The sequence below is a fragment of the Neurospora tetrasperma genome (genome assembly GCF_000213175.1).
Source record: "Neurospora tetrasperma FGSC 2508 unplaced genomic scaffold NEUTE1scaffold_81, whole genome shotgun sequence".
Lineage (NCBI taxonomy): Eukaryota > Fungi > Ascomycota > Sordariomycetes > Sordariales > Sordariaceae > Neurospora > Neurospora tetrasperma.
This window is the reverse complement of record NW_009799179.1, coordinates 6113978-6126742: the sequence shown is the minus strand read 5'-3', so window position 1 is coordinate 6126742 and position 12765 is coordinate 6113978. Positions and strand designations below refer to the sequence as shown.

General features: G+C 27.0%; 1 protein-coding gene across 1 annotated transcript; it reads right to left on the bottom strand.

The window, feature by feature from the left end:
- Window positions 1–9330: 9330 nt before the first annotated feature.
- Window positions 9331–11245, bottom strand: NEUTE1DRAFT_114744 (uncharacterized protein; the record flags this gene model as incomplete). Its single annotated transcript, XM_009858178.1, has 13 exons — window positions 9331–9376; window positions 9435–9459; window positions 9524–9571; window positions 9623–9645; window positions 9774–9784; window positions 10327–10328; window positions 10384–10408; window positions 10577–10595; window positions 10629–10653; window positions 10821–10857; window positions 11010–11085; window positions 11191–11200; window positions 11236–11245. The coding sequence occupies 13 exons, from the start codon at window positions 11243–11245 to the stop codon at window positions 9331–9333; spliced, it is 357 nt and encodes a 118-aa protein (XP_009856480.1).
- Window positions 11246–12765: the final 1520 nt, after the last annotated feature.

Here is a 12765-nt window from a genome sequence, read left to right as displayed (position 1 = left end):
TTAAAGATTTTGACAATTCTCTATTTTAATTATAAATTCTTGATTTTCTTCTTTGTTATAAAGTACGTATTATTTATTGAATATAGGTATAAAAGTATAGTAATCTTCTTATAAATTTTCTTTTAATATTTGTAATATTATTATAATAGTATTTAAATATTTACTTCTTTAATTATTGTCAAATTTACTACTTGAATTATATTATATTTCCTATTTAAGAATGGTAATATAAAACACTATTTAAAAGATTTAATAATTTTAAAACTTTAACTATATTTAAGGAAATTAATTAAATAAAAGTTTTAAAAGGGAATTTTAAATATAAATAGGTTTAAATATATACATTATTTAATATTTAAATATAAATTATAATGAAACTATATATATAAATACATAAAATAGAGAATATCCTTTCGTATTATTAGAATAGTTTTTATATACTACTAATTAAATTACTTTTAGGTAATATTGTAGAAATAAAGTATTAAGTCTTATAAAATATAATAGAATTTGTATTATTTCTTTCCCTTTGAAGTAATATTAATATCCAAATTATATATACTCTCTAATACTTAAATTTTAGATAATCTTGAGAGTAAATTAATAATATTTTAAAATTAAATCTTTATTACTATTTAAGGGTCTAATAATTTATAAATATAAGATAAAATTAGTAATATTAAATAAAAAATAGATAGAATTCTTATACTATTATTATTATTATATTTTAAATTTTAATTTAGTTATATTTATTTTAATTTGAGCCGACGGTAAATAAAGACTTTACTAAAACTGGGAAAGATTATTATTATAATATATATATTGTGTATATATTTTATTTAATATTACAATCTTTTAGGACTATTTATATATTATTTAATAATTATATTGAATTATTATAAAGGTAAAGGTATAATTCTACAAATAATAAAATAATTTAATAGTGAATAATAAATAAAAGTAAGATTGAAGATAAAGAATGTATAGTAAATTGTATGAATAAAAGTATTTAAAAATAAATATATAAATTTGAAATTTAATTATTATTATTATATTTATAACCTATATAATTATTAATAAAATGAATATTCTATTCTACTTAATATATGATATTATTATTAGTCTTATACACGCTAACTATATATATAGTCCGCCCCGTGGGTATACGGTGCTGCTTCGTTCGTAGTCGGTAGGAAGAACCGTACTTTATAGTTGGATAAAAACCCTCCGCTTCGCTATCGTAATAGTACCGTATCGGCCCCGTACCTTTCCCGTTTTACTTCCTCTTAGTATAACTTCACTATTATAACCGAAACTATAAATTTATATTATATATATAGTCGCCCGGCCCCGACCCGTTGCCGCTCTATTACTATCCCTCGTATTGTAGGCTCCCCGTAGTCGGTAGTCTTTTATCCTATCTTTCTTTAATTACATTATTCCGAGCCGCCTAAAATCCTTTAAAAGAAATTTTAACCTAGTTCTCTCCTTCCTTCCCTTCTTTCTTTTTATACTATATTACCTTTTCCGCTACATTATATCCGCCTTTTAACCGAACTTACTTCCGCTTTATAAATACAATTACTCTAACTTAACTTTATAATATTTATATTATATTTTGTAAGAAACTTCCTAACGTTAGCGCTATAGTAAAGAAGACTTCTACTATAAAGGTTACGAAGGTTATAATTCCTCTTACTAATTCGGAGGGCGGCGTAGTATTGGATACTATAATTTCTAACGCCGGCCCCGCTAATTCGCCTCCTATTAATTATAATACTCCCGTTATTCCTAGTACTTTAGAAAAAGTTAAAAAGTACCTTACTAAAAAGAATTTTAATAAGAAGGGTACTATTATAATATATTTTCGGCCTTCTAATAATTTTATTTAATATAATTCTTATATTTGTAATTTATATTATATCCTTCCTAAAACTTTCTAAGATATAGGCGAATTTAAAAAGGTCTTTAATTAAATTTCATATATACAAAATCCCTATAAATCTCCGTTCTATCGCTTTAATAGTACTACGTTCAATTCTTTAAAATAGTCTATCCTCGTAATTTTTATTACAAATATAAGGTAGTAAAAAAAACTGAAGAGTACTTTAGTAATAATTTTAAACCTTTAATCTACTCTCTTATTAAATCTATTATAGTATTATATAATTACAACCCGGCTAAGAGTTATAACCTTAAAGCCCTTATTAATAAAGTATAGAAGGTAGCCGCCGTTTAGGTTATAGTAGACCGTACTAGCGCCGAATTATCTTCGGTCGGCGATCTTCTAACTTCAAATTCGGCGACTACTATTGAATTTCTTTTAAAAAAGAAGAAATTTACTACCTATACTACTATCGACCCCTCGATAAACCTCTTTATTTTCTATAGTAATATTACTAGAATTTATTTTAATATTATAAAGGTCGAAAAAATTATACGTACCCTCTCCGATAAAATCGAATACATTACTATCGACTTTAAATATTTCGGCGCCGGAATAATAATAATTCGTACTAGATAAAATAGTTTTGATAATTACCTTTTCGCTATAAATACCTTATAGTATTCCTTCTTTTACTCTTTTATTAACCCTCTTCGTTTAATTTTCCGGTATTGAATAGACTATTTATAATATTTATAATTATATTGTAAGTATAGGTTCAGTCGTTGAATTTTTATTTAGTTGGTTTTATTATAGTTAAAAGACGGTACTTAGTAGTATCCCTCTTAATATTAAGGATTCTAATATTAATAAGGAGGATCCTAAGGAGGAGGATTTCGAAGAAGAAAACTATAACCTTAGTAATAATAGAACCCGTACTACTATTACCGCCAATATAATATTAAAATCCAGTATTATAAAATAATTAATCTTCCGCCTTCCTACTAGTTCAATTTATATTTTAATTTTTCCGAAGTTATCTTCTATATATCGTATTAACTCTTTATTAATCTCAATACAATCCTTCTTTGGATAGTTAATTCTTAGCCCTAACCGGGTTTTTATATATATAATTTATATTAATCTATACTTCCTAGCGCTTCTTCTACTTCCTTCGTTTTCTTAATTTTAATTACTAATTTATATTCCTATAGCCTCCCTAATTATAAGGCCTATTATAGGATCCGTTCCACGCTTATTTCGAATTTATTATAGAATTCTTCTTTATTTATTAGTTATATAAATATACTTTCGCCCTATAGCTATATATATTCCGTCTCCCGGCATTCTAATGCTACGTATTCGAACGTTTCCTTATTTATATTATACTAGTAGAATAATATTATTATACCCGGTACTTTTCTTTTAAAGAGGAATGCGCGTAGGCTTCTCTTCCCAGCTCTTACCTATACTAGTAGGGAATTTATAGCTTTCGAGAGGTAGTATAATATAAAATTCTTATCTATACTAAGCTAAATATAGTATTATAATATAGTTTTATTAAATTATATATATATTTCGGTTATATTTAAATACCTTTTCTTTCTTATTACTTTAATTACTTTTATGTGCTATTTCGCTACCTATTCTCTCTTTATTACCTCTTTTAACTACTTTTTCTTTTCTTTTAGTATAGGGTCTTTTACCTCTCCTTATAATATCGGTATATTTTCGATTAGGGTTTACTATATAGCCTATTTAATTTTTATTCTACTATTAATTAATATTAATAATAGGGAGTATTTTATTCTTTAACTTTGTAGTTCGGCTATAACCTAAATTAACGTCCCCCGTATAAAGGTTGCGGCCGGGGAGTAAGCGAATTGCTCTTTAAACGCTCTAACCCTCTTATTAAAATAGAGGTCGAGGAGGGGGTAGAAGGTTTCTATTTCGAAGCTAAATATTAATATTACTTTATACGCGCCGGATATTACCCGTAGGTAATTATTTTGAATTATAACGAAGCTCCGTATTAATTTATATAATTCTCCTATCGGTTCCGTTAGGGTATAGTATACTAATACTTTATAAATTATAATTATTTAGATTACTTTAGTATAAACTTTATATATTTATACAAAATTATATCCCTATATTTTTACTTACAATCCGTACTAGGGTATAAATTAATATTAATATTTTTTTCTTTATTACTTATAAATATACCCTATAGGTTAACTTATAGTTTAATTATACGCCGAGGAATTGCGCTAATTCTATAAGTATTAATTAATAACCCCCTAAGTTAATTGTCTTTTACTTAAATTAATATATCTATATAAAGTAGATAAATTCCGATTTTACTATTTCGAACTCTATTCCTCTCTCTATAGCCTATTGGTAGTAAATTCTTTATATAATTACTAATTTATTGCAATTCTCCTTTATTAATCTTAAGAAGGCGAGGATATTAGTATCGTCCGCGAAACCTACTATTATTACACCTTTAAATTTCTTTAATACTTTATATAATATAATAATAAAAAGGGGGAATAGGATTAGGGAGAGGGGGGAACCTTATAATACTCTTACGGCTATATAAAACTTCTTTAATATTATTCTATTAAAATAGAAAATACTTATTCTATTCGATAAAAAGTTTATAATTTAATTTAGGAGTTATAATAATAACCCTTTTCCTTAAAGAATATAGAAGAATTACTTATAGTTTACCTAATTGAATACCCCTTTAAAATTGAAAAGGAATAGTAATATAACCGCCCTTAACTTTTACATTATATATATTATCTCTATAATTACTTTTATTATGAATTTTATTAATTTTCCTTTTCGGTTCCCTATTTAACCTTCAGGTAAGAATTTATATTCCTCCGCTATAAAAGCGAACTATTCTATAATTATAACCTCTAATACCTTTCTAATGTAATTTAGTAAGGCGATAGGCTTCTACACACCTATAGTCTTTTATTACACTACTATTTTACCGGGTTTCTTTAATATTACTATTTTAGTATATCGCTACTATACCGAAAATAATTTAAATATAAAGCCTTTTATTATTATTATTATTAATACTTCTACTAATTATTTTCTATATACTTTAAAGAATTTATTAAATATCTAATTACTTCCTAGAACTTTATTAAACACTATATACTATATCGTTTTTATTATACCGTTAGCATTAATTATATTATTTATCATTAGTTAGGACTTTTATTCTATACATTAATTTAATAGGTAATTTATCGGTATATCGATTATTAGGATAAACCTCTCCGCTAAAATTTCAATTTTATTATTATAACTTTTTAATTCCTCTTTATTACCTTTGTAATATAATACTAGTATTTTAAATAGTTCGGATAGTAGGTAGCTACGTATTCTTCCCTATTGTTCTAACGCTTATAATTTCCTCGGATTTTTTAAAACGTCCTTTATAAATATATACTATTATTTTATTTGAATAAACTACATAGCTTCGTTTTATTTCTACTTTACCTTGTTTAATTTTCGCCTTCTTATTAATATCCTCCTTAATTTCTATACGCGAATTATCCTCCTTATATATTTAATTACTTTTCTTACATCCCTATCCTACTAATTTACTTTTCTACTAATTCTTTTCTTTCGCTTTAGTACCGCTTCGTTTACAATTTTAATTAATTAGAATATTAGCCGATTTACTACTTCCTTTAATTCTTTTATTATCAATATTACTTATAGAAATATAATATATTCGTTAATGAATTCTTTAACTTTTCTAATATTTATAAGTACCTAATTATATCCTTCGTTACTTCCTATCGGTTCTTCCACAGCTTTAGTATAGATAATTACCAACTATATTTAATAATTTAATTTAATAAGAGCGCCGTCTTCTATCGTTTGATATATAGTATATAGCGATTTAGTAATTTATATATAATCGATTATATTATTAAATTCGCTTCTTATAATATTTTCTAACTATATTAGTTTATTATATAATATAGTTAGAGTTAATTAATAATTAATTACTAGCGTTAAAAATATTTGGCTATTCTAATTCTCTTTTCCGTATATATCCTAATTCGGATAATAAAGGTTTATATTTCGTACTATTATATCCCTTTCTTATAATTTTAATATAATTTCTCTAAGGGGGGTCTATTAATCCGATTCGGGGCCGGAGTCCTAAATTAGTAAATAGACTGACTATACCCTTATTTTATTTATTCCTTCCCCGAATCTTACTATTATCTAATTATTACTTTATTTATAGTTTTACCATTTGGTTATAAAACGTTTATTTACGTATAATATTACGCGCCCTTAATTAATACTATTTAGCGCCTAATAATAAGACGCCTTAATATTAAATATACCTCTTATAGCCGTACTCCGGCCTAGCTCCTAAATTATTATAATATTATAGCGGTCTTCTATTTCGAATATAATTTTTATTCTAATATATAACTTTATTATATTCTAATATAGTATTTTTAAAATTATTAAGTAGATAGTCGGAGCTCAATAAACTTCTAGTATAGTTTAAGGCTTATCTTTAGTATAATATTAATTATATTAGTAATTTATTGTTAATATTTTACGTAAACTCTATCGAATTTAGTTTTAAATACTTTATATTCCTTTTTATAAATACTATAGCTCTTAATAGAGCGAACCTCCTACTATTAGGCTTCTAGGTTCTTAAATATAGCGTTAAGGATATTAATATTACTATTTTCTACTTCGGGGCAAAATTATTATAATATTTTAGGAATTCTTTAGGTAATTTCTTAATAATTCTAATTCGGGGCTGGTATATTGTTAATAATAATTAATATAAATCTTAGGGTATATTTTTTTAATCGCTCTATAAATACTATTAAAGCGCGGCTATATATAACTTTTATAAAAAGGTAATTATTTAATATTATAGTATATTCCTTATAGTTATAAAGAAAGTACTTCCTAAAATTAAGCTATTAATTAGAAGGGTAATTAGCTTCTAATTCTATTATTATCGCTCCTAAGTATTTCTTTTTAATATAGTAGAAGTACTGCGCCTCCTTCTCGTTAGTATAGAACCAACTTAAATAGCCGAATTCCTAATAATTATAGTACTATTAAGGTATTATATTACGTTCGAACGGTTTATAATAGAAAGTATTACCTATCCAAAGGAGAAAGTCCTTTATTAAATATACGCTATTATTTATTATTAATACTTCGAATAATAAGGAGCCCCTTTAACTCTTATATTTCCTTCGCTATACTCTTACTTTAATACTATTAATATTATTCTTTTCGGTTAAACTCTTTGTTAATACTTCGGACTTAAAATTATTAATAAGTATTTATAGTACGTTACGGGCTATTATTAAAACCGTTCTAAAAGCGATTATTGTATCCTAATAGAAGATATATATTATTTAAACCTAATTTTTAAAATACTAGCGTCTTCCTTCTTTATTAAATATTATTATATAATTTCTATTAAGGTATAGCTTTATTATTATTTTAATTTCGGCCTTAAAGTATTTTTTATTAATTATATTAATTATATTTATTATTAAACGCTACTTTTTATCAGTTAGTAGGGGCTTTTCATTTAATTTTATTATTAGGTACCGTTCGGTTCGGAGGAGAATAATAATTTAAATATTTATTAAAACGAAGTAGGGTTTCTTCGGGCCCGTAAGGAGGGCGTTCGGGCCTATAGTAATTATAGTCTAGGACTTTAGGGGAAGGGACTTCTATATTTTTATAATTTCGGCAATTATTTTCTTTAATTTATTAACATTTTTCCGGAATTACTTAGTATTATAATTATTAGTCTAAAGGGTTTAACCGTAGGCGCATAAAGTAGCTACCGCAATTTCGAAAAAATTTTCTACCTACGCCGTTCGGATAATAAATAGACTATTAATACTAGGAAAATTTATAGCCTTTTTTATAAACTTCTCTCGTTCTTCCTAAAATAGGTTTAAAGTTTCCGGGGCTTCCGCCGGCGCTATATTAGCTCGGGGTATTATTATCGCCGTATTAACTCCGGTCGCTCCGGGCGCATATCGGCTCGATACTAACCCGCCCCTAACACTTCCGGTCGCTTCAATACTTACGCCTTCAATACACAATTAATACAATATTATAGAGGGGGGTAATCGGACGTCCTAAATACGATTCTAATGTCGAAAATGATTTTATCGTCGTCGTCGACCAAGTGCCCGCGTTTCAACGTTTTCGCGAGCTTTTTAATATATTATAGTAGTATAAATTTAATACCCTCTTTTAATACCTTCTAAGTAGCAAAGGATAATATATTTATAATTAATTATATATATAATTATTATAAATATATAAAATATTCAAAAATGAATAAAATAGTACTAAACTTAAATATAGTAGTAGAAGAATAGTAATAATATAATATAGTATAGAAATAATTATATAAATTCTATTTTTTAAAGGCAACCTTTCGTTTTATAAACTTCTTAAATATTCTACTTATTTAATTTAATTCTTCATTCTCTAAGGAATATAAAGATACTCTATTCAATATTATATAGATTAAAATAATTAAAAAATATATTTTAGAAGGTAACGATTTTAGGAAATAAAAAAAAATAATAATGTTTCTTTATAAATAAGAAATCCTTATTTACTCTAATTAAACTACTAGAATAATTATAATATTTGTATTCTAAACTACCCTAGGCCGTACTAATTACTCTTATACTCTTTACGAAAGTTAGAATTATATATAGTAGAATTTTAATTATATTTATTTAGTTAAATAAAATTGAACATAATTTAATTAAAAATATAAAGTATATATATATAATAAATATTATTTATATAATAAATTCTTTTATTAATATAGTATAATATAGATCTATAAATACATTATATATATATATATAATATTCTATAATATATATAGTAAGTCTAATATATATATATATATATATTTATTTACTTTATTTTTATATAAATATAAAGTATTAAAAACTTTATTATACTTCTTTTATAGGAAATCAAATTACTCTATTTATTTCTGAAAGTGAAAAAAATGGGATTTTTATCTTATAATTTTTTAAAATTTTTTTCATAAAAAGTATTTTTTTTAAAAAAAAATTTTTATTTGTTTTTTATTTTTTTCAACTGGTTTTTAATTATTTACAAGGTTTTTTTTAGATTTTTTTTTTCAAAGGTATTTTTAGAATTTTTTTTTGGAAAAATACAATACAACGTTAATTATTGAACTGAATAGTAAAATATAAGAATTACTTAGAAAATACTACGTATTTATATAACTTTACTCCAGCTTTATTCTATCGCCCTCGCCTATATTATTCCTACAAATTCTCAACTCGTCCAACAATTTTTATTTAATCTATTCGATAACCCTTATTAATACTATTTCAATTGCTCTTTTACTAAAGGTTATTTCGCCAATCTTCTCTACCGTATTCGCTTCGTACGCTATTATTATATTAAATTGAATTTATATCTATTTATTATTTATATTATATTTATATACCTTATTAAATAGTGTATATCCTTCCCTAGTACAATATATAGTAGTAGAAGTAAGCGCTTGCGAAAATTTTACGTCCGCTTGTAACGTACTTTGTAAAAGGTCTATAATTTTAGAACTTCCGATATTTCCTATAATTCCTATTTTCAAAGTTCTAAGTAAATAAATAGTAAACAATTCTAATAAATTACTTGCGCCGCTCCTAATTCGGGTACTATATTTCGAATTAGTTATTATACTAATATTTCTTGAAATTAAAGCTGCGGACTAATAATTAAGGATAATTTTAATACAAAATATATTTTAATTAAATAAAATCTAAATAAATTAAATATAAAGTACCTTTCTTCCGTCTAAAAAACGATAGATATCTACGTATAGACATTTAATAAATATTTTAACAGTAAATTTAATATAGTTCAATTCGGAATTATACTCTTCCTACATTTTTAGTACTCCGTTCAAGTAGCGTTTATATAAATTGAAATCCCTAAGTTAGTATAGTATTTTCATTAACTGTAATGTAGTATCGTTTAGAATTAGGTATTATAATAGAATTAGGATTGTCGATATAAAATATAATATAGGGGAGTAGAATATAAGGGATTGAAGAAGAGGATATAAGGGATTGGGGAAGAGGATAGGAGGTGGAGTAGAAGAGATATAGGTATGAGAATGAATTGAGTATGCAAACGGATTTGGATTGTAGATACCAGTGTGGGTGTAACTGGAGTTGGCTGTTGGCAGCTGGAAAGTGGAGAAAAATAGAGTTTGGCCTTCATACTGCCGTAAGTCTATCCAGGTCCCAAATTTTCCCACCCTAACGCCCAGATCGGCTTATACTAACACCCCCCCCCCCCCCCCCCCCCCTCCTCCTCCTTCTCCTCCTTCTTACAACTAAGAAAAAGAGTTAGATTAAGAGATTACTTACTTACACCCCCCAAGAACTTACTTGCACCCACTGTCACAGGGTTAGCCTATATGCCTTGTACTAGCGTACAGTAGCTTCTAAGACTACTGTCGCTGTCGTCACTACCGGCTCTATATTACCGGCAGCTAATTAGTTCGAGCGCTGCTTGCCGCGGCTTTGTAGATCCGTCAGCAGTTATTCTTATAAGGCTAGTCTTCTGGGCATTTGGCTGTACTTCTCCCTCTTTCTCATTCCTATAATTACGTATATTTATATTTACCACCTACCCTATACTTAGGATCGTTAATTGTACTTTTTATTTATTGTGTTTATAGCCTAAAGCTATTTTCTTTGTATTATACAATTGATTTTTAATTAGCGTACGTATATAGGAATCGTTTTGTCCATCGAATTACCAAGTTTAGTACTTTAAAAAGAGTTAACCTCCCCGCACGCACTAGAAACCTTGAGGTACGTACCTCCACTAGAAAACTGGGGCGGTTCAGCTGGTAATACCTGACATTATAATTCCCGTTTTTACTTACTATATTTCGTAATTCTATTGCGCCCTAACATTCCTCTAAATTGGTCGTTTCTTTTACTCTTCTTTACACGGCGGCCGATTGCACTATCCAATTGCACTACTTAATTATACTACCCAATTGTACTACCCATTTACACTCAACGCCTAGAGAGGAGGTTGTTGAAATATTATTAACGGGCTCATTTAACGAACTGTCTAAGCTGTTAGATATTAGTATTTAGACTAGTAGTGTTTGAAAACCTCTCAATACTACGAAAGTATCACCAGATTGGCGCTGTCAAATTGGCGTTGTTAGGTTTGCTTACTTAATAAAGACTAAGGTCTATAGGGCATTCACTAGGTTGACCCACCTCGAGACATTACAAATCACGATTTTTACGGCCAAAATAACATATCTTACATAACAGCTGTTAGATGGGGAAAAGTGCGTACCTCAAGGTTTATGGTGCGTGCGGGGAGGTTAACTCCTTAAAAATCATTAAATATAATTATAATAATTATAGCTCGCTCCTTCTAAAAAGGTAGGTACTCTTTATCTAAAGAATAACAGATTACTTTGTACAATTACTTTCCTTTTTTATATTTTATAAAGAGAGTAGTAACTACATATTATTCTTTTCTGTTACTAAGACTAACGATTTTATTAATTTTAGTACTCTTTCTATAAATATACCTTTTAATGTAAGTAATATTTATAGAATATTTTATAAAATTGTGGGTATTACTAACGTTACTATTTATTAAACTACGCTCAAAATAGTTTTAGTTAAAAGAATTTCAATTATATTAATTTAAAAGTTAAGTTTAACAACTTTCAAAAGAAATATAATAATCTCCTTATAAATTATAATACTCTTAGATCTTATAATACCAATATTTAGTCCCTTTATAATGATTTTATGTAACTATTAGTATGAACTTAACAGCGTTGCGGACTTTGCAGAAACCAAGCGAGGTGTCTAGTATATACTTATTAGTAGTAAGAGAGCAGGTCGCGACCTGGGAATCGGCAGCTAGGATAAAAAGTTAGATAGGAAGAAAAGAAAAAGAAGAGTAATAGCGAGGTTTGTATTTAGGCGCAACGAAGTAAGTTCTATTAGTTACAACTTGGCGGAAAGTGTCAGCGGTACTCAATATAGAGGGGGAACTAATATATATAATAAATTATAGGGTATAGTAGAGATAAGGAGTTTTATAGATAATATTAAACTGATTAGTATAAAGATATGAAATAGTTTCGGAAATAACTATACTAATTTGCAGGGACTTCGAGGTATTAAGTACCGCGAAGTATATAGGAAAATCTTACGGGTTTTAAGAAAGCGGAGGATACGAAGCTTAGAGAGGAAATTTAATAAAGAGAAATTATAGGGCTTGTGAGAGCATGCATATCCACGAGCGAAAGCCAGCGCAGGAAAGGATACAGTACAAATTAAATATAAAACTGAAGCTAAGGAGGGAAAGGGAAGAAGTTCAAAGGTGCGCTGGCTGCACGGATTTTGAAGTGTACGCGCTCAAGACCCTTAATAAGTTATATATCTATACTACAAGGGCAGTACGGTATTACGTAAACTTAAACCTTTGGAAGATTATAGTACTAGGCTATAATATTACCCCCCTCCTTTATTAAAGGCCCAACCCTAGAGGTGACATTCGTAATTAAAGTATAAGAAGAAAAGAAAAGAAAAAAAGAAACTTTTAATAAAAACCTATTTTAAACCTACAACGTTTTACTTTCGAAGCGTACTAAATACCTTCGGAGTAGGAATATAACTATTCTATTATATTATCTATCCAATTCTACAAACGCTACTAATTTATTAATAGTAAATGTAGTTTCCCTATTTATAATTCAATAGTAGCGTTTTAAATCCTTCCTT